Source organism: Cyclopterus lumpus, chromosome 19, assembly GCF_009769545.1.
Source record: "Cyclopterus lumpus isolate fCycLum1 chromosome 19, fCycLum1.pri, whole genome shotgun sequence".
Taxonomy (NCBI): Eukaryota; Metazoa; Chordata; class Actinopteri; order Perciformes; family Cyclopteridae; genus Cyclopterus; species Cyclopterus lumpus.
Window position 1 is genome coordinate 13588935 of NC_046984.1, and position 22914 is coordinate 13611848.

Below are 22914 nucleotides of genomic sequence, written 5' to 3' on the forward strand. Positions count from 1 at the left end.
GTTGAATAGTAAGCTAATGCGATAGTAGGCCTAATACATATAAACGTGACCAAAAACACTGACAGTTAAATTTTATGATAACAGTATTGTCACTATATTCACTTTTGTATATTTAATAATGTAAAAATAACATCAAATTGGACATCTGACAGGTTAGTGAGGAACGTTGGGAACCACTGGTCTGTCCCAAGTCTGGAGTTTTCCAGTCATGGAAATGACCGTGAGAATCCAAGTTTGTGAGTCCTGTGCAGTGCTCCTTATTAAACTTCTTTAGTTAGACCCTTTGACAGAAATGACCCGTGATTAATAAAAAAATTAAAAAACAATCTGCCAAATCCTTTTCTCTTCCGGTTTCAAGGAGAGGGGGTTTCTTTTTGGACTTTTTACAATGATGTCACCTCAGAGATAGAGGGCAGCAGAGATCAATTAATCCCCATGTGCCTCACACTCTACTCCCCACTACCTTTTTCCACCCTTAATTAAATGTAACCTTACCTTTTCCTCAAACAATTAGACTCACTCATCAACTGCACATAATTTGCACTTTTTCCACCCTTTCAATAAACCTTGAACATTAATTTACTTTTTAAATTTTTTTTTTTACAAAGTTTGTAAAGACTTCCTTTAATCGGAATACAATAGAGGGGTTATTGCCACGTAAGTTATTCAGTTACAAGGAATTTGCCTTGGTGTTTTGCGCATGCAATAAACAATATAAATAATATACAATACACATCATAAGGAAGGAATAAAAATGCAAAATAAAGGGAACAACCTCATGTCAATTGTTTATTTACATTCACTTATTTTATTCAAACTGTCAGACACATAACAATGTTATTGGCTTTATGTTGATTTCTGTCTGTAATTCTCCATTACAATAAGTTATTCCAGGAAGTTATGATGAGCAATTTGTCAATGTCACTGAAAGCCTTCTCCATTGCAGGTCACTAATACATCATTATCTCCTTGGGTGCGTCCTCTGTAGGCCTCTGCTGCTCCCGCCTATGGGTGTAGGCTGCGTGTTCGTAAACGTAGATCAACACAATGGCGATGAGAGATAGCCCCGTGTAAAGGAGGACCAGGTAGTATCCTAGATACAGCTCCGAAGACTTGTTCCTCACGTCTGCTACAATATTGCCGGTGTAGGTCTGTACCAAATCCTCTGCCACGTTGTTGACGTTCACCGCAAATATTAAGAGGACCACGACGGAAAAACTCGCTGCAGGAGAAAGAGAGAACAATTAAATGACAACTGGAACTTAAATATCTGCATCGGTGTGCAATGCAAAAATATGTGCCGATTTGTTTCTGGCAATTCCACTTCTGTCACCCCCAGATGCTTCGTGCTGTGACGGGCATCTCACTTACCGCTGAGCGAGCTGCAGACGTACACGCCTATAGGCCCCATGTAGGTCTCATAAGGGTTGCTGACACTGTTGTAGAGGGAGATAAGGATGCTGCAGGCGGAAAACAGCAGACACAGGACCAACACGCACACAACCAGACCGTGCAGCACGAGAGGGGTTCCTCCTATTCCTGCCAACTGAGGAAACACTACACACACACACACACACACACACACACACACACACACACACACACACACACACACACACACACACACACACACACACACACACACACACACACACACACACACACACACACACACACACACACACACACACACAGTATTAGAAACATCATGGTTATATGAGCATGCATTATACTGGTGAAACTGTGTGAGCAGGCCTGTGTTTTACAATCAATAATATCTGAAGATGTTCTCCAATTGTTACAATAATGTAAATTCTACAAATGACATGCTGTATTTTTGTGTAGTCAGAGTAATATGTCTCGTTTTAAAGGGTCAGCTTTAACCCCAAAATAAAAAAACAACAGAATGCTGTTGTAATTGTTTCATATAAATGTTTCATTACTGTTGTTTGAAGGCAGGAATCTTAAGAGATACTGGGGGAAATAAAACCGAAACTATCAGCATGGCTTTAGATTCTCAAGGTAAATAAGTAAATAATAAATAAGAAAATATTTACCTTCAAAATCGTCCTGACCTCCAAAAAAGGGGCAATGGATTCTGGTCATAGTCCCATCAAAAAGACTCAAAGTGACCACAGCAGATCCGTTGGAGAAGCTACTTCCACTGCTTGTGCAATCCATGGTCGTCTCAACCCACTGTATTGACATGCTGAACCCCAACACCAAAACAGAAATGGCAGTCGCCAGCGCACTGGACAGGAAAAGCAGAATCTTATTAAGGGATGGCATTATCGCTGTATTCCAGTTGCGCCAGTTTAATCTAAATCCCAGCGTCTCTTCTCTAAAGCTCAGATGAAGCCTCAGAAGCAGATTAGGACCCTCTGATCCTCTAAAGAGTCTGTGTATGAGTTACCTTCCTGGGTGGAGTAGACTGCTGGTCATAAAGTCTCTAGATTATGATTGTGACCTTTGGTTTGAAAGAAAAACCGAGAGCTGGTTGTCATGGTAGGACACCCGTTCCCTCAACAGTTGAAGCATGATAACTGTGTTGTCTCTGGTCTCAGACTGCAACGGAAAATCTGATCTGTTTCCTGAATGTACTGTGAAGGTTGTGAAATATTTTCTGAATGGCCAACGCTAACAGAGGATTCCTAATTCAAACTGAACACATACACACCTGTGGCGCACTTTGAGAGAACCACGTTCAGAGTCCTCGGTTCAAAGTCCTGTTCATGAAATGATGGGGTCATAAAACATAATGCAGATTAATTATTTACCTGACTGGGAAGGAAAAAAAAGTTACTGGAAGAGGTATGATCATCTGATCCCACGTGTGCGTCATCAACGATGCACTAAAGCCATGATGCCAGGAGAAGTGGGGATAGCAATCATTTTTATGAAAAGATATTTTCTAAAAACTGATAAAAGTGACCTCTGACCTTTAAAATCGTGTCCTTTCACACTACAAGTCACCTGGTTAGTGCCACTGATTTATGGCACAAAATGTAAGAAGAGAACACTCTTTTTCCAGCATTAGTGGAGCTATAAAGCTTAAGGACGGTTCATGGTCATCATAGAACATCTCTGTATGCGTTTGCAGAATGTTTCTACCAATCCTCTTACACCTGGGTGTAACAGGGTATATTAACATGCCTTTAATACAGATTTGGAAGTCCTTTCTTATCAAACTTATTTGGTTGAAATGACATCTTCCTCAAAGTCTGACAGAAAATGTGTTAAAAGTATATATATTAAGCATTATACATGTACACTTACACACATTATGTAATGAAGAAGCACTATTACATAATTAACTATAAGTCATTATAACGCACTCGGTAACTCATTCAAATCATACACACACACACACACACACACACACACACACACACACACACACACAATAACCTTAAGTTTTATTCCAACGGGAAAAAAAAAAAAAGATAAAAAAACAACAACAAAAAACACGTCTGAACCCACGCGGAAGCGCGCACACGTGTGTTGCAGTAAAACAAGCCGCCAGACTGTGGCTCCCTTTCCTCGCCAGACCCGGAGAGGAGGACCCCGTGTGCTCGCTGACAGCCAGTTGTGTGTTCGGTTGGAGTAAACACAAACTCCGCCTTCCCGGTGACAGGCGCGGCTACACCGGAGCGTCGCCTCGCCTTTTCCCGAACACGGCTCGCGCTCGGGACTTATTGTCGGTGCCGTCAAGGTGAGTGGCACGATTACTTTATGTCGTCAAGGCGTCTTTTTTTTTTTTTTTTTTGGCGTCTCGTTCGGCGGCACCTTTTTTTTTTTTTTTTCTTCTTCTCCTCCTCCTCCCTGTCGTCTTTCAAGTCACACGCCGTGTTACCGTGTTACCGTGTTGCCGTGTTACCGTGTTACCTGTCCGTTACGCGCAGCGGCGGCGGTGGCGCACGGTTGGTTTTTTTTTCACACGAGCCGTCCATTTCAGGTGCGCGTGCAGCTTTTGCTCCCACAAACCCGCGAGGTGTGTCGTGTGATTACATCCCGGCAGCGCTTCGGTTTGACACCCCTGCAGCCGGTGTGTCACTGCGGGTCAACGGAACACGCGTTTGGAGTTTCTGTCCCTCAACTCGGGCTCTTTTTTTTTCTCTCTCTCTCTTTCCTCTTGTGTCTGTTCTTGTGTCTTGTCTTTTGGATTCTTCGCAGTGAAGATTTAATACTCCTGTTTTCCTATCCTGGTGGGTCTGTGTGGGCTGCAGTTGAGCCAGTTTCAACATGTCGGAGGCTATTGGTACTTCAGATATCGTGGATGGATCTGCTAAGACTTGTTACTTCGAGGTGTTGGAGTTATGTCCTCGGATGTTGATTTTGGATGCAAAAATGTGGAGTTGACTGCACATGTTTTGTGGTTGGTAATCATTGGACGGGGATGGTATTAATTTCCACAGGGAAGGTCTCTCCCCTGGGGGAGGTCAGAGGTCACGGTCAGCCACAGATCAGCATCCCTGGAACAGATTGTAACAGGGTGCCGGTTAAAGAGATGAGTCTCATCAGACCACGGAAATGAAAAGTTAAATGAACCGTCATGATTGTGCTCCATTGACCACTAACGAGAGAACTTTGGGACTTTGACCGCTCATATCCCCGAAGAGACTTTGATCACGACGAAGCATAAAACAAACTATTAAGTTTGCACTACTAATCATTTTTGCATACTTGTCATGACTTTTTTTGGGGGGACTCAGAGGACCTGTATGCACTATGCACAGATTGTGTGGGTTAAAAGCTGTGATGTAACCGTATCTCGGCCCATCACATGACAGCATGGCTGGACAATAAGCTGAGTTCATCGACGCCACAGAGGCGCTGCTAAATTCCTTCTAATAAATCCTGTAGTCTATCGGACAGGCACGGGTACTGCAGACTGAGCAAGTTGGGATCAACAAAAGAGAGAGAAAAAGATGGCACATTTGAACGAGGGAAGTTTAACTTTTGCCCTATGTGACAATAAGAAATGTCTCTCAAAACAAGGGTTGCGAGGTCAGCCCCTCACCGTCCGCCCGTCTGGTACCACGCGATGAAACGCCTCAATTCTGCTGCTTTCCATTAATAAGTCAACGTGCTCAGAGACACCCGAGTTAAACATGTCGAACACACCAAGCTGTGATTCAATGGAAGCAGCCTCCAGAAGTTAGCTGACAATCGGCCGTACTTTCAGCTACTGTATTGATAGACATTACAACAGGAAATACGAAAGGACCCTTTAAAAATGTTTATGTTCAGTTTGAAAAGGTCTATTTTTGCACACGTTTAAAAGAGAGATGCATCGTAACACACCTGGCTGCTTTAAACTAGTCCTTTTAGCTTCATATTCATCTCATTTGCCTTGATTCTTCACGGTTTAGTCTCATACATAAACAGTCCGTCTGCCTGTGATATTTCAGTGCCCATACCATTTCAGTTATCCAGTGTCGGCCCAGGGAAGAATGATCATTATTGTGGCAGAAGCTAATGAGGATGCATTGAAATAAACCAATAGTCACGCCGAGACAAATGAGACTGTGTAAGGAGGCAGGAAGCAATAACATTAAACTGCTGGGTGCTGTCGACAGATCGACTCGGCTTTCATCTCGTTACAATTCATATTCGTACTCCAGCCAAATTCCGTTCTCTTTGCGGGGCCTCGGGAGCGAGAATATCAAATGCGTATCATTTGCAGTGATGTATCTCACTGGGACGATGTGGGTTGTGTGTACTGTGTCTTAAGTCTCTAAATTAAATGGTGCAAAAACCTCGACACGATTGTAATTGCAGTAGCTATTTTCAACCTGCATTTAATTGCTTTTTAACACACTGCCAAGATGTTCTCTAGTTTTATTTTCCAGTTATATATATATATATATATATATATATATACAGAGATGTAAGGCCTTTTGTAATGCTTGAGAAGTGCATGTTATTTCAACGTGGGTGCACTGTGCGAAATGAACAGATGTGAGGATTAATGAAATCCACAGCGAAGTGGAGACGAGCGAGCTGTGCACACACCTGGAGTTTCTAACAGCTTGCTGGGTATAAACCTCAAATTGCCATTCCGGAGTAAATTCCGCAGCTCGCCCACCCTCCATCTCTACGCCACCTCTCTCGAAGTCGAGGAAACACTCCCGATTCTAACTTTTGAGCTGCGAGACTACACACTGCAGACGTGCGCTCTCTGAGGCTGCAGCCACATTCACTACACTCTTCCCCCCCCCCCCCCCCCTCCCCTCAAATAGGCAGAGAATGAACTAATTGGTATAAAGTCACGACAATTAGGGATGAGCCTGATCTGACCCAGAACTCGTCAGATATTTGCCGGCATTAAACGGTTTCAGCCAGCCTCGCAGAGGGTCTCATGATTTATGCATTAAGGAGTCGTCATTGGATCGTACTTTAGATACAAACAGCATCTGTATCCAACCTGTTTTTCTGCTTCTGTTAGTAGAAGCTTGTTAAAGCGCATTAGGCTGCAGCATGTTGCAATTGTAGGCTTGTTTGTGCTTGCGGCGACTGCTCCAGAATGCAAACCCTGCAGTCATCTTTTGGATTTGGGCATCGTGCTTAAATTATTTAGTCATAATAAAACATATCCATGCAGAGTGGGGAGAGTTTAACCCGCCCTTAAACCAGGCGAAGCAAAGTAGTTTACCAGAAACGATGAAATGTGATCGTAAGCGGTGCCAGAATAGCAACAGAGAAACCGAGCGTATTGCTTCCTGTTTGGAGGATGGGACCCGGAACGCCCCGCAGCCTCACGGAGAGCTGGGACCTCACTGACGCTGTCAGAGGAGGCCCCCCCCCCCCCCCCCCCCCCCCCGCACTTTGCACAGTCTATTCAAGCAGCTACCTGCAGCCCACACACTTCTGATCCGTGGCCAGCACTGCTGTTGCTGGCTTGCCGGGGAAGGCAAAGTGAGACACCGCCGTGGATTGATACATGTACAAACTCAAGCTGGGCATATTTGTGTTTGTTTACTATCGGCTGCGTTTAAAACTCGCGGCTGGGCCGCCGCAGCACTGAAACAGCTGGACGGAGATCAAGATTTCTCCCTTTTCCGATGCGTCGGGACTCAACCCGCCATCTGCTCAAAGGAGGCATTGTAAGTGAGGCCGAGCACATGAGACCCAAAAGAGAGATCATCTTTTGAGGGGATGCTAAATTAAACCCATCTGTTATCCCTAAATAGTGCAATAACCCGTAATAAACCTGTATTGACGAGAAGTCCACTAGAGCTGCAACAATTAGGAGATTCATTGATTAGTCGATGGAAAGAACTGTATTCAGAAACCATTTGGATGATTGATGAAAGTCACTTTTCGAGCTAAAAAGCCAATCATTCGATGAATGTGCTGCTTTTTCTTGTCTTGCATTATATTTGGGAGGTTTTGGACTGGTGCTCGGACAAAAACAGACATTTGACTGCACCATTGGAATTTGAAATGGACTGTTTACTGTTAGCCAATGTGGTAGGTTTAAACCTGAGGGATGACAAGGAAAGGAAATGGGAAGTCGGCACAATTAAACACAATTCAGTGAAACAGAAATATGTCCTAATCATCTTGGGACCCCTCAGATTTATCTTAGGACCCCTCAGGGGATCTTGATCCCCATGTTGAGAACCACTAGGTCAAGCCCTTCTGGTTTGAATAAGCGAATATGGCCCAGGGAAGTACAGCATGATGTCACTCCACCACAGCTGGCCAGTAGTAATATGGGTGTATTCTCGCCTCCAGGCAACACATAGTTTCTCTATTGTGTTTCTGTCAGTTGCTACATGAGCAAATTGCAAAGCACTCCACAACACTCCCTAAAAGACGCGCTTTGGGAGATCGAGCTGCTGACCTCGACCTTGTCGTTGTTTTAGGAGTCTCCAAAGGGGAAGAAATACATTGTTGAAAACCTTTTTTATGATCTGTATGTTTTTGTTTGCATTTGCTGGCTTGTCGAAGTGGCGATAAAGGCAGCAGCCTGCCAACAGTCACTTGTTGTAATCACACAGTCCCATAATCCCATAACACCCGCTGCTGGTGGGCGGCGGCAGGGGGGGGGGGGGGGGGCTGGGGCTAACTCTTATTCACTTGAGCCCCGACTTTCGTTTTTTCTGTTTTTAGGCCAAAATATGGCAACCTAATTTGGTGACCTGCTCAGGGAAAGCAGGGTGGAGCCCGTAAGAGATTAACTCCCTGCGCTCTCCGTGGCCTGATTTCAACTGAACCATAAAGCAAACATCTCAAGCTCTGGCTCAAAACCCATTTCAGTCCACTTCATTTTATCTGAATGAACCACTCGGAAAAACAAATATTACGTTTTCCGTGGGAAACAAAGGGCTGTATTGCGTCGACAGCCAGGAAGAACAACACATTCAGCTTTTGTGGATTTTACTTGAAGGCAGTTTGTTTGATCTTAAATTTGAGATGCAGTCATCTTATATGCACATAGGAAGTCTCACCCACACATTCTTCGATTCTTCATCATCGTGTCTCTGGGGTTAAAAGATGATGCAAACGGTGCGAAACTGAGGCTTCCTGTTGTACATGATGATTTTTAATAATCCTTTTTGTTAATGTTGTTGTTAATGTTCCTCTTAAATGTCCCCCTCCAACATTATAGAACTTTAATGCAGGCGTGTGGCCGGGGTCTCACATGGTCATGGAGGATAAAGAGTTATTATCTCCCCTCATTTCTGAAGCACCATAAACTATAAAGCTCAGCTGGAGATGCATCAAGGGCCCACCTTGTCTTGTGACTTATGTTATCAGTCTCTGCATGTAACGTCATTTATTTATTTTTTTGGCGTGTGCAATATATCAAGCAAGTGGAATCTTTCTTTCCTCTTCGGGTCACACTCAAATACAGTTGGATTGTGCCATGTTTTGTCTGATGTTTTTTTGGAGTTTACAGGCTCTTAAGGAACTGGCAGCCCGATCACATACGAGATGGAAACAAAAAGGGTGTGACTCTCATAAAGAGAGTGAAAGAGGAAATAATGGTTCGTCTGTATCACCACAGAGGTTGTTGACGTGGAGGAGTGCAGTGTTCAATGAATAATGGATGCCTACTAAAGCAGCCCGCTTCCTATTCATTCTTTTAAGGCTGCTACACTGTGTGTGTGTGTGTGTGTGTGTGTGTGTGTGTGTGTGTGTGTGTGTGTGTGTGTGTGTGTGTGTGTGTGTGTGTGTGTGTGTGTGTGTGTGTGTGTGTGTGTGTGTGTGTGTGTGTGTGTGTGTGTGTGTGTGTGTGTGTGTGTGTGTGTGTGTGTGTGTGTGTGAGCTCATCATGTCAGCCCTTCAATATTTTCATTGTGTTTTCGGTAACATGACGCAGCTTGAAGGCACTGGAGCAACTCCAATAAACACACACAAGCACAATAGGCTCATTCAAAACGACAGCTTATTTTATTTGATCGTGGTGTCAAATATATTCAGAGCAACAGTTTTAACACATGGCACAGAGGGAGTAGTCAGTTCTACTCCTTTTTTAAAAAATGTTGTAATTTTTTTTATTCATTCAAAGTCTCATCTGCGCCGAGGTTCCCTTTTTTTTTTAACATCATTCCCGAGGCTCGTAATAATTAAAAGTGAGCTGATCGCATCGCAAAGATCTGCCAGTGGCTCGGACGAGCGTTAACTCAATGTTTGAGTTGTCACTTATTTGTGCCGAGCTGAAAAGGACGTGGCGTGGCGAGCGAGTTAAGAGCTGTTCAATCTCTTCGAGCACCTTTTAACTTTTGACTCTTTTCGGGAGCTCCGTAGCGTTGAGGCCTTTTTTTTTAGTGACCGTGATGAATGGGTGCAAATGAGTGTAGTTGGATGCGGCAGCGAGTCGGAGGGGGGGGAGGGGGGTGAGCCGACGCGCCCCGCATGCCGATGCCGCATGCTCAGTGGAGCGCCAGAGAAAGCGTTAATATATGGGATGATTATCGGAGCTGTCCCGGGTGATATAAATGACCAAGGTTAACGGCAGCCCGGGTCAGGCAGCATGTTGGAATGAAATGAGGGGACGGACCTTGAACATGCCTCATCTTATTGAATTCCTGTCTGTGTTTTAAGGATGTAACTGCAGCTGCTGTTATGCGATGGTATCTGCCTCTGTGTGCAGAAAGAGAGACGATACGGTTTCAGATTTAAAAAAAACATTTAAAAAAAAATGGAAACGCCACGAGACTGGAGGACATGACTGCAAGCCCTCGGTGATGCATGCCACGTCAACTTTTAGCTTGGAAAGAATGAATATGTTGATGCCCAGAAGTGTCAAACAATATTGGCTAGTAGAGTCCAGCAGATCCGAGCCGAGTCTGATATAGATACGAGAGAAATCTGATGATAATAATAGCCCCAATATGAGTTTTTATGAGCCACTTTAGCTTTGAGGATGTTGGTTTGTTGGTCCAATTCAAATGTTGACATGTTCTCAAATGTCACATCTTTACTCATGAAGACTTGTCTTTAAGTGGCTGGCGGTACACATTAATTTTGTAGAGGGTCTATTCATACGTCTGCTGTAATGACACTGTTTGATTAACAGCGTGTTAAATTTTTTATAATACTGATCAAAGATGCTCCGGTTGTCGACTCTCTCTCAATATAATCCTCAAAATCTCATTACTGAAAAGTGCTTGGCATTTGATTAACATCATTATGCTCTCCAAACAAATTATACGCGGGTCGCTCCTGCCTTGTTTATAGTGTCATCGCGTAAGATTGCTTCCATCAGAAAATAAATCACCCGTAGTTAGCGCTAATAATTTGGATTAGATAATACGCCCGGTCCTCTTGGGGAGATTGGATTGATTCATCCAAATAAGAAAACGCATGCCACGCCGTGACTTTGTCACGCTGACCTTCAGCTCTGGAGACGACATCGATCAGGTGCAGCGAGGTGGACGAAGAAAAATAAAAATAAAAGTCCACTCCACGCATATGCTTTCTGTCTTTGTTTACATGCTGACTCACAAAAACTGAGCGATGCTGTATGTTTGTAATCGTCATCCAATATGTTTTCCCACTTGGAAAGCACACTTGTTGACAATCACACTCATCCAAACACTGCCAAAGCCCTTTTTCTGTGCTCGGCCAGAGACGATGCCAGATCCACACCATTCACTTCCAATGACGGGATATGTGTTTATCGTAATAGAGTCTGCTTCGGTGCCAACAGAGATTCAACCATGAGCAGCTATTTTGTGTTTTTACACAAGTGAGGGATAATAATTGGATGACAATGTCATATTGGATGACAGTCATATATTGCATATATATATATATATATATATATACATACAGTGCATCCGGAAAGTATTCACAGCGCTTCACTTTTTCCACATTTTGTTATGTTACAGCCTTATTCCAAAATGGATTAAATTAATTATTTTCCTCAACATTCTACACACAACAACCCATAATGAAAAAGTGAAAACAGTTTTTTGGAATTTTTTGCAAATCTATTAAAAATAAAGAACGAAAACATAACATGTACATAAGTATTCACAGCCTTTGTCATGACACTCAAAATTTTGCTCAGGTGCATCCTGTTTCCACTGATCATCCTTGAGATGTTTCTACAACTTGAGACAGAATTGTATTGAGGCACAGATCTGGTGAAGGGTACAGAAACATGTCTGCAGCATTGAAAGTCCCAATGAGCACAGTGGCCTCCATCATCTGGAAATGGAAGAAGTTTGGAACCACCAGGACTCTTCCTAGAGTTGGACGCCCAGCCAGACTGAGCGATCGGGGGAGAAGGGCCTTAGTCAGGGAGGTGAACCGGATGGTCACTCTGACAGAGCTCCAGTGTTGTTCTATGAAGAGAGGAGAACCTTCCAGAAGGACAACCATCTCTGCAGCACTCCACAAATCAGGCCTGTTTGGTAGAGTGGCCAGACGGAAGCCACTCCTCAGTAAAAAGCACATGACAGCTCGCCTTGACTTTGCAAAGAGGCACCTGAAGGACTCTCAGACCATGAGAAACAACATTCTCTGGTCTGATGAAACAAAGATTGAACTCTTTGGCCTGAATGCCAAGCGTCATGTCTGGAGGAAACCAGGCACTGCTCATCACCTGGCCAATACCATCCCTACAGTGAAGCATGGTGGTGGCAGCATCATGCTGTGGGGATGTTCTTCAGCAGGAGGAACTGGGAGACTAGTCAGGATTGAGGGAAAGATGAATGCAGCAATGTACAGAGACATCCTGGATGAAAACATGCTCCAGAGCGCTCTGGACCTCAGACTGGGGCGACGGGTCATCTTCCAACAGGACAACGACCCGAAGCACACAGCCAAGATAACAAAGGAGGACAACTCTGTGAATGTCCTTGAGTGGCCCAGCCAGAGCCCTGACTTGAACTCGATTGAACATCTCTGGAGAGATCTGAAAATGGCTGTGCACCGACGCTCCCCATCCTACCTGATGGAACTTGAGAGGTTCTGCAAAGAAGAATGGGAGAAACTGCCCAGAAATAGGTGTGCCAAGCTTGTAGAATCATACCCAAGAAGACTTGAGGCTGTAACTGCTGCCAAACGTGCTTCAACAAAGTATTGAGCAAAGGCTGTGAATACTTATGTACATGTTATGTTTTCGTTCTTTATTTTGAATAAATTTGCACAAAATTTTTTTTTCAGATGGGAAATTGCTAAGCAATAAAACAATGAGGCTTATGGAGTTTTAGGAGCTGTTGGTGTAACATTTCTTTGTGTGTGTGTGAATCAAACTGAAGCTCACAAGGCCGTCGTATTAATACCCAAGTAATCTCAATGGCTGGTTTTCATCTGCAGTCTTTTTGCCTGATGTTTTTTTTTTAGGCATTTCAATTCCAAATCCTCAGACTCGGATGTAATCGAGTGGCTCTGATTTATTCTGGAGCTCTTAATAAGCTATTTCATTAATGCATCGCAAATGTTGGACAATTAGTGCTCGCTACATATGGTGATGATAATTGAGCAATGTGTGCCAACTGCCTAGTTCCTCCTGTATCCGCCCACTCCCTGTTTCGGGGGCACCTTATGAGACGAGTGATCCCAGGCCGCCGCCGCCGGACCCCCCCAAGTGTTTGCTCTGCCGCTCCTGGAGAACCAAGACATGGAGGCAAATGAGGTTAGAGAGCACGGCAATCATAAAAAAATCATGTGTCGCAGGGCTGAATCTCACACAGTGCTTCTCTTTGTAGGCCCACGCTAGTCAGTGGGTGGCTCTTCACACAAACGTCTATTTCACTGCTGCTGAACTACGAATTGTTCAAACCCTTCTTCCTCCCCGCTCTCACTCCCTCGCGCATCTGGAGCTCAAACAGAAGACTAATATACATTATGGGATATGTACTTTTAAAACTGAGTCTGCGTCCCCCTGTGGGCTTCCTCCATGTGCTGTGTCTTTGCACAAGGACTCATTTGTTATCCTACGAGCAATTACACGGACACTTTAGAAAACAACCACACTGTGTATCCGTGTTGTTTTTATTCATAAAACACTTCCTGCTGTGCTGTCTTTTGTGGTGTAAAGAACAAGTTCAACGTGTGTTTATTCTAATTCAGCCACCATTACCTGGGTATACATGCATCAGTTGAAGGGCATTGCTGCATTGAATGTGTGGCAGGGATTGTACATCTGGAGTTCGTCTGTAATTAGTTCCAGATTTCCTTGTTTACCTCTTGCAAGTGCAATCTCACTCGTCTGTAGATATTTAGGCCTTTTATCAAAATTGGTGGGCAGCAGAGAGTGCGACACATGAGAGGACCTCTGTTTGCCCCCGGAGAGGGGCTCAACACGGAGACAGGAAAGGATTTGATCTGTCCTCCCCCGGAGAGGGAAAAAGCCTCGCTCTCTGAAGACACTCCCTCATTTGCAGTCTTTTATGACCTCCTCGGATGAGCTTGTGTTAGATGTGGAGGCAGGCAGCAGGACTGAAGCACATCATGCTGGGACTCGGTCCCCAAACAGGGAGCTGTTTTGTATTGCAGTGTTTAGCTGCTGTGCTGTATTTGATTTGAGAGAAATGTTGACTCCGTTGTGCAACCTAATCCGACACGTGGACACATCTCTAAACCATCAGAGATGCCTGTCCAGCTTGGCTGAACTACAACAGGAAATGAGTAAAATGCTCTGCTTTCAGTTCATTACTGTACATTACATACAGTACCTCCAACAGCTGGACCCCAGCTGGGGACTAGTTAGCCACCTAGTTAGCCAGAGAGATGCTTTTACTCTCATGATAAAAACCCATTAGTGCAGACTAGCTGTAGATCATTTTCATTATGTTCCTGTGTGGCAGTTGGTCCTTCAGAGCGGTGCACTTTTGTCCTGAAAACAGCCAGAACTCCCGCGGCGCTGCGTGATTGTTTTCATTAGTCTGCCCGGCGGTAGCTCGATACGACCAGCCGCCGCTAAAGCTGTCATTTTCCACGAGCTCCAAAAAATATAGGAGAAGGTGAAGCGGAGGGTTGTTTTCATAGCGTCCCCACCCATGTTGTTACTATCATATCAGCGTGGAGTCTGATATAAAACATACATGCTCCAGGGGCACACGTTTCACCCTGCATTCCTGTGACTTTAATTGGTTACTGTCGAAATATGTAAGCGGGAGGAGGGGGTGTTGTTGGGGGGGCTGGGTGTGAGCTGTGGATGGCAAAGGAAAGAGGGCGAGAAAATTGGGAGTGGGGGTGGGTGTGATTTCTATTTCAAACTACAAGCACAAAAACAACTGGGAAAGATGACACACGGGGAGCTGTGGTTGCTGGTGCCAAAAATACCCCCCCCCCCCTCCACGATGAAGAGGAATTTTAAACACATCTTTAATTTGCATGCGTTCAATTAGGGTTTCCTTCAGATCCTGCTGGGGTGATGGTGGCACAGGCTGCTTCTGGGATGGGATCGCCTCTCTTAAATCCCACAGTGGTTGCCACACATGACACGGGTGTGCCAGTATTTTCATTCTGAACCGATCTGTTCGGGTGTAGTTCTGTGGGGAGTGATGTGTGTGTGTGTGTGTGTGTGTGTGTGTGTGTGTGTTTTTTTCTGTGCAAAGTTTACCCTTGAGCGGATGAATCATAACACGACATATGTGGAAATAAGGAGTTAATTGAAAGAAACTTAAGTGAGAACAATTTGAATAGTCATTTATTATGCTTCTAGCTTCTCCAATGTGAGGATTTTTGGCTGTATCACTCCTATTGTCTAATTGTACAACTCTGCTTTTGACCTTTTTGGATGAGCACCAGATCTGAAATTATGTTCTGTCAACTCTCTCCAGTGGATGATGCCCTGAGAAGAAGCACCTCTCGTATTTTCTGAAACGAATAAATAAAAGAACTAATTTCTAGCCGGCGTCTCGCAGCTGAAGTGATCTCTTGCTTGCACATATTAGCTGTCTAGCTAATGAGGCTAACGTCGGTACTTCCCATCAGTGCTAAACTCTTGACCTTAGAGGTAACACCGGGTTTGGTTACTGTATACAATCGTGTGAGCAAGTGCAGTCCAAAGATTGATAATGTTGTTTGCTCTAATGACGAGAAGTCATTCAACACAATAAGAGCGTCACCAAGATGCGTCTAAGTTAATTACAGCCAGCCGCATTAATCATTTTAATGGCTTTCTAATTTTTCCCTCGAAACCGATTCCCTCTCTAATATGTCTGTGATTCAATCACTGTGCAGACTGAGGTGTCTTACAGAGTTATTTTAGTTTCCCATGAAGAATAACAGGCTTCTTTACTCGCTCATCGCCGGCGGTTACAATGGAGCTTATTCTTTTATTAACACGTGAGATTTCAGTGATCGGTTTCTCTACTTGTGTAAAGGCTCACGGCAGACTGCGATGTCAGAGAAGAGCTGATGTGTGTATTCTCTCTCTCTCTCCCCCCCCCCCACAGTATTCAGATGTTCCTGTCTTCACTTCTGGTTTACAGTAACTCCCACTGATCCCCTCGCTCTACTTTGTGTCTTTTCCTTCGAGTTTCTTCCTTTTTGAAATATCGATAACGCGTTGTATTGTGAATAAAGGAATGCTAAGGACACCAAAGATATTAGAATATCTGTTTCTTTAACGTCACGAGATGACTGTAATAATAATGCCCCCATGAACTGTTCAGATTTCTGTTTTAAAGTCGCTAGAAAAGAACATTGGCACTGTTTGTTTCAGAATAAAGTAATACTGAAACTTTGTGAAATACTGCATTAGATTTCCTTCAAATTATCTGTGACAGCCAGAGACAATCACGCCATTTAGTATATTTCTGAACTTTGAGTTGAAGTTGCAACATAATAAATGGTGATATTATTAATGCCACTGAAACCAATACAAACTCCAGTATTCTTTATATGGTATGATTTGATGGTCTATATACAATTTACTAATAAATTATGCATCGAAAGCCCTACAGCGCTCGCATCATCTGTAATGGATAAGATGCAAGATGTTTAGATGTCTAGACAGACAGTTGGGTGCCATTTGTTTATCGCAGTGCCACTCGTAACTCTGACTTATCCCGCAAATAAGATATACTCTGTTTATGTTGAGTCTGGTCTTTTTTTTACAAGGCCATGTTCGCAGCCTTAAAACTAAATTGCCATTTTAACCTGTTTTACAACATCTAACTTGACGAATGGGCTAACTGGAGTTGGGAGTCGTAATCTGACAAATCCAGTCTGATTCTGGGAGATCTTGTACCTCTCTACATGCCGCTTGTCTAATCACACTTGACCCTGTTAGAAATGAGTCCTCCTTTGTTACTGTGAGGTACTGTGAGTTCTGTGGGAACACAAAGTGCCATTGTCTTTCATTGCTGCGGCGCTGGGATAGAAGTAATCTGTAGCTGTAGAGCAGCCTCAGGATTGCCATAATCCAGATTCAGTATTAATGACAGTCTAATCTGCACATTTTTGACCCTCTGGAGAGGCGGACATGGCATCTCTGTTGTTAGTTGCTTGTGTAATGTCACAGATTATAAAACTGAAGGGGGCTGCTCACGGCTTATGTCATGAGGGATGCAATATCCTGTTCCGATTTTGTCTGCTGTGTACGCCAAGATGCTGCACTTGTCTGATAACAGACAATGCCGCTCTGTCATGTTGCTGGATTTGTCCGACGTATCCGCGGATTCATTTTGAATTCAACCAGCTTTCCTGACTGCAAATGTTTTTTTTTGTTTGTTGTTGGTGTATTTGAGTTCCTTCTGGGGGGGGATCAGTGTGGCTGACGAAGACAATAATTGCATGCCTGTGTTCGGCGCGCCGTAGGACCACGGGGGTGTGTTTGCTCCCCCGTGCGCGACACGCAGCGAGGGCAATGACATGAATGGCAAAATGGTGAACCTCTACTGCGTGCAGTCAGAAGGGGCTGATTTGCTCTTTGTTTGACACAAAGTGATGCAGCGGTAGACGAGTGTGTGTGTGTGTGTGTGTGTGTGTGAAATCCATCACACAGCTGCTAGCTTGGCACAATGATCAGTAACGACCCCCCCTGCCTCCACCCGAACCCCTCCTTCAGCTTCTTATCTCCACTCCTCAGAGCTGTGCACGTTGTTGGCCTTTTGTTTACGGCGCTTTCCAATGATCCATACCAGTAATCCCCGTGACAGGTAGCATAGCTCTCTGACGAGCCCCCAACCTTTCATCCCTTTTGGGGATGGCCAAAGCGGATACTAGCTGGACTAGAGCTAGCAGAGGCTGTGAACGTTGATTTCCTTTTTAATTTAAGATTAAGATCTCCTCCTACACACTTAACCACGAAAACGACCAGACAGGAAATTAATAAATCTCTTTTACTCAAGAAATAACCCCCCAAAAAATGTCGTAGTCAATTTAAGGAATATTTCAACCTTCAAATGACCATTTGGACATCAATTGCTCACTTTGTGCAACCTTGAATTTTGCCAAAATCTGACTAATTAAAACGCCTCCTCAACTGCCCTCTCATGCATGGACTTTTCCTGGACTTTCAGTGTGCAAATCATCACAGTGGAGGAATGCGAGAAAGACGTTTTCCTCAAGAATTCGAGGTAGCGCCATGCTACCAGTTACCTGGGATGCACTGAGTCGCTTAGTGACAGCATCTGTGCTGTGTGATCGGCTATATTGACATTTAAAATGAGTGACACGTATGTCTGTCTTCAAACAAACAGCGTCTGAACACCAGCTCTGGGAACTTTGTAACTTTTTATAACTGTGGTAGTCAAACCTTTTTTTTTTTTTTACATTCTTTAGTTAAAAGATAAAGGGTTACAGAATATCACTTGAGCTGAGCACAGGGATATTTACTGTAACTCTAGTCTGATTTACAGACAATGGTGAGAAGGGCATTGATGTTTCGGATCAATGGAGGCTAACAACAAAGTCACTTAAGACCCCCGTTTATATCATCGTGATGAAGTGTGATGTGGTAAATAATGTGAAATGTCACTAAATGACACTGTGGTTCACTGGATGTAAAGTACACTTCTGGATATGTTTATTACAACAGAAGACAGCGTTTAATTTCCCTCACAGGAAAACCAGTCTTGACGGTTGAAGTTTTGCAGCCCTCTTGATAATCTATTTGTCTCTTAAAGCCTGATGCCGAACCAGAATGGGAGGCACACGTTTAACGATAAGTTACACCTATTGTGCATCATCCAAGACATTTAAATCAATGAAGTAAATCTCACCTGTAAATGTTTCCTGAACTCATTTATCAGTTTCATGGGCTGAATTTATCACCACAGCAAAGCCTTTTATATATGTAACATTATCTTGAATCTGCACTCTGGGGTTGTATGCGAAGGAAATCAATGGTGTCACAGCTTGAGTGAGACTTGCCATCCATCAGACTGTTGGCTGACTGGAGCGGTGACTGGAGATGATGTGCTGATTGGCCAATTCTTGGTACCTGTAATAGATGGAGCAAGCCTTTTTTTCCTGCAGCTCACCAAATTGTGATTTCCCTCCGGTTCTGCTAGGAAATAGATAAAAGAAACACACCGGGGTATTTGCATCTGTAGTCTGAGCCCCTGGATCGTTTCATATTGTTTGAAGTGTAGCACTCAGTAACACTATGCTCTGAAGAGCCGGACTCAATTCTCTCAGGCCTGTTAGTGAAATGCACCGCATGTCTGCGGCAGGAGATGCAATTCCATTGTAACTTTTTTTTTTCTTTCTTTTTTAAAAATATATATTGAAATTGTGGTCAATCTGCCCTCATCCCTGCAAAGTGATCTGTTTGCCCTCCAAGCTGCAGCCAGTGGCCTTCAGCGTGTTTCACGTTACATGTCAGTGGAGCATTTACAGAGTATTTACGTGACTACTTCCTGGAAGGAGGGTCTGGTGGTGGTGGTGGTGGTGGTGGGGGGTGGGTGGGTTGCATGTTCCACTCTGTTTGATGACTAGATTACTGTATTTACTCGAGCCCGTGGCCCTGCCTGTAGATCAGCTAAAGTGATGCCTTTGAAGAGAAAGATACAGAGAGGTTTGAGAACCTTTTTTCAGCCGGTTTTGGTTACTGCTCCTGCAGAACAGTGGATGTTACCCTGTAAATTATCCATATCCTGTTGATTTAAGTTTACAGGGCGTTCTTCCTATGAGCTCCTACTTCCTGTGGCAGGCATACTTTCTTATGGACAGTGTGGGGTAGTCCAGCTAGTGGTGAGGTCGCAGTTCACTTGACTTTTGTGATACGTCAGCTTTAAGTAAATTCTAGTTATTACAACAGACTGTTACTGTCTTTTGCCGACTTTGAACTTAACTTGCCCCTTTTTTTTAATCCCCGACTATAATAACTTTAAGGTGTGATAATATGTCAATGTTATTTCAGGCTTGTTTCTGCTGCCCCCAAGTGGCCAAAGATAGCAACATACATATATTCTATACATATACAAGTGTAAATGTTTTAACACTGGCAATCAGATGAGAATGTTTTATCAGCAATGTAAGTACTCATTCGCAAACTAATCAGTAGTCTATTAAACACTCATATTCAGGTATGTCCTGACGCAAGTTTATGGGGAGATGAATAAAACATTCACACACATTCGGGTTTCTTTCTCATTCACAACCATGTTTGGGGTTATTTTGACTATAAATGTTATAAGAATATGTTTTTTAGCTCAAAGGATGCCACTTTGGTCCTCAGTGAAATATCACAACAATCAAGTGTTACCGTTTCCTTTGTCCTACTGCTAGTTTCTGATCGGCCGCAGCTGTAAATTGAGATTAATGCTAATATTCTAATACAGTGCCTACCATAGACCAAGTTGTATATATTTTGCCCCACGAAGGAACAGTTTCTCCACATTGCATCCATCTAACGTTTTGCTTCGGTGTAATGGCTACCAATCTTTTGGCACCAAGCCATTGGTCAGCTGTGGTCTGGTATTTTTCCATATTTATTACAGAATGAGTCACTTTAGCCAAGTAATAGTTGTCTCATGACGTGTAAGACACACCCACGATAAATGTTCTAGGTCATAGCTCACAAATGTCCAGTTTTAGTGTTCTGTTTCCTTCTCTAATCTGGCTTAATATGCCACTCAGCTGAGCCGGCGTTGAGCAAACGGTGACATCTGTGTTGGTCTAGCCAGAGTTGTCACACTGGACATGGAAGAAGACACATGCAACGCTGTAGTCTTTCTTTTTTTTGCTCTCTATCTCTGCCCTCTCTCTTTCTAATTCTCACAGTCCAGCTAATTTGGTCCCCACCATGTTTGGCTGTAAACCACAGTTCACACACAGGATATGATCTAAACTGTGTCTCTTCCTGCTTGTGGGGAGCGAGGCTTCTGAGTCACTTTCATACAATCACAAAGCTGTGAAGCAGAGAGAAAGAGTTCCTCTGACCAGTAGCCAACGATGTTAGATTTATGGACAGGAGGCCCATTGGGGTTGAGGCTGCCTAGAGAAAGAGAGTATCTTCCATTGCCAAGCTTAAAACAATTCTCATCCATTTCTTTCTTTTTTTAAATTATTTATATGTATGTGTTAATCATCCAGTAGACAGCCTGACCTTTCTGCCGTGGGGATCTCAAGCGGATAAGTAAACCAATTCCTGAAAAAGAGCATTGTTTTATATTACTTCACAGCTAGATTTGTGTTTTGATTTATCATTCCGGTTCCGAACTTTGGCAGATCTCTGTGAAAAAAATGGAGGCGTTTATGGTTCTCTCACCAATGTGCGAAACATCTCCGTTCCCAGACAAGGTTGTGCAGACAGACAAGACATGTAGCCTTGGGCTGTTGCCAGATATACAACACACACACACACACACACACACACACACACACACACACACACACACACACACACACACACACACACACACACACACACACACACACACAAAGACACGTATGGACTGACTTTAATGGGCATTTAAGAAATATGTACACCCACACAAAGGGAGGAAAAAAACGGCTTGTAGATTTCTCAAGATTTGTGTGCGTGTATATTAGAGAAGGGGTTGTAGCTGCCTATGTGTGGAGGAGGGTTTGTCTCCCCCCACCCCGCCCCCTCCTCTGTCGTGTAAAGGCTCCATTTCTCTATAATGAATATTCACACGGTCGGGTTCATGGAGTTTAAGTGTTGCAGGGAATCTTGGGTTGGAGACTTGTTTAATCCTAACCCCATTCTGTCTGAGCTGCTGCCAGGTGCCTGGGAGAATAGGCTTTGGGAGAGGATGTGAATGGAAGAAGGGAAGACAGACGCCACCACTGGGGGGGATGCATATCAGATTGTCGGCTGGAAAGCTGAATAATTTCTGTTTTTACATGCCGCAATTAAAATGAAGCTGTAAGTCATGCCTAGGTCTAGTGATTTAGAACGTGAACTTTTTTTTTATTGTCGCACCAAAATAGTGGCGTATGAGAATGGAATATAATGAAGACCTGGTGGACTCTCACACGCGTTATTTTTATTTCCCCCCCAATGGTGTTCTGCTCAGTAACGCCATGAGGCTTTCTGCCTCAAAGGTTGTATTTTTTTTACCCAAACCATAATCTTTTCCTAAACAAGTGGGTTTGTTGCGTAAATCTGAGGAGATCTTTGGCAGGAAATGTCTCCCATGTACGCTCAATTACTAAAGTCAGTGTAGAAAGAAAGCATGGTGGAAATCAACACGCTAGCTAGTTAAATAGTCAGCGGCTAACAACTTCATCCTAATGTTAGCATGCCAATATTTTACCTGATGTTTAGCAGGTATAATGTTTACCATGTTCACCATCGTAGTTTAGCATGTTAGCGTGCCAATATGTTATACCTGATATTTAGCAGGTATAATGTTTACCATGTTCACCATCGTAGTTTAGCATGTTAGCATGCTAATATGTTATACCTGATGTTTAGCAGGTATAATGTTTACCATGTTCACCATCGTAGTTTAGCACGTTAGCATGCCGATATGTTATACCTGATGTTTAGCAGGTATAATGTTTACCGTGTTCATCATCGTAGTTTAGCATGTTAGCATGCCAATATGTTATACCTGATGTTTAGCAGGTATAATGTTTTCCGTGTTCACCATCGTAGTTTAGCACGTTAGCGTTCCAATATGTTATACCTGATGTTTAGCAGGTATAAAGTTTACCGTGTTCACCATCGTAGTTTAGCATGTTAGCATGCCAATATGTTATACCTGATGTTTACCGTGTTCACCATCGTAGTTTAGCAAGTTAGCATGCCAATATGTTATACCTGATGTTTACCGTGTTCACCATCGTAGTTTAGCAAGTTAGCATGCCAATATGTTATACCTGATGTTTACCGTGTTCACCATCGTAGTTTAGCAAGTTAGCATGCCAATATGTTATACCTGATGTTTAGCAGGTATAATGTTTACCGTGTTCACCATCGTAGTTTAGCACGTTAGCGTTCCAATATGTTATACCTGATGTTTAGCAGGTATACAGTTTACCGTGTTCACCATCGTAGTTTAGCACGTTAGCATGCCAATA

At 43.5% G+C, this 22914-nt stretch overlaps 2 protein-coding genes across 3 annotated transcripts in view; one reads left to right on the plus strand and one right to left on the minus strand.

Moving 5' to 3' along the window:
- Nucleotides 1-870: 870 nt before the first annotated feature.
- LOC117748990 (clarin-3) lies at nt 871-2404 on the minus strand. Its single transcript, XM_034559160.1, has 3 exons — nt 2058-2404; nt 1372-1557; nt 871-1222 (listed from the first exon to the last, which is right to left on the minus strand). The coding sequence occupies exons 1-3, from the start codon at nt 2287-2289 to the stop codon at nt 951-953; spliced, it is 690 nt and encodes a 229-aa protein (XP_034415051.1). The 5' UTR covers nt 2290-2404; the 3' UTR covers nt 871-950.
- A 1138-nt stretch (nt 2405-3542) lies between these two features.
- Nucleotides 3543-22914, plus strand: part of ptprea (protein tyrosine phosphatase receptor type Ea) — a 47202-nt gene continuing 27830 nt past the window's right edge. The window contains exon 1 of one of the 2 annotated variants that reach the window (XM_034558197.1): nt 3543-3712. The gene's annotated coding sequence lies outside the window, so the exon portion shown is untranslated. The remainder of the gene's footprint in view (nt 3713-22914) is intronic. The other variant, XM_034558194.1, reaches the window with a different exon arrangement.

What these genes read in the sequence shown, in the direction of transcription:
- LOC117748990 (XM_034559160.1), bottom strand. Translation starts at nt 2,289, where the DNA reads ATGCCATCCCTTAATAAGATTCTGCTTTTCCTGTCCAGTGCGCTGGCG. An exon ending in AGGTCAGGACGATTTTGAAG is followed by an intron (nt 1,558 to 2,057) that starts GTAAATATTTTC and finishes GTGTGTGTGTAG; the next exon opens with TGTTTCCTCAGTTGGCAGGA. An exon ending in CGTCTGCAGCTCGCTCAGCG is followed by an intron (nt 1,223 to 1,371) that starts GTAAGTGAGATG and finishes TTTCTCCTGCAG; the next exon opens with CGAGTTTTTCCGTCGTGGTC.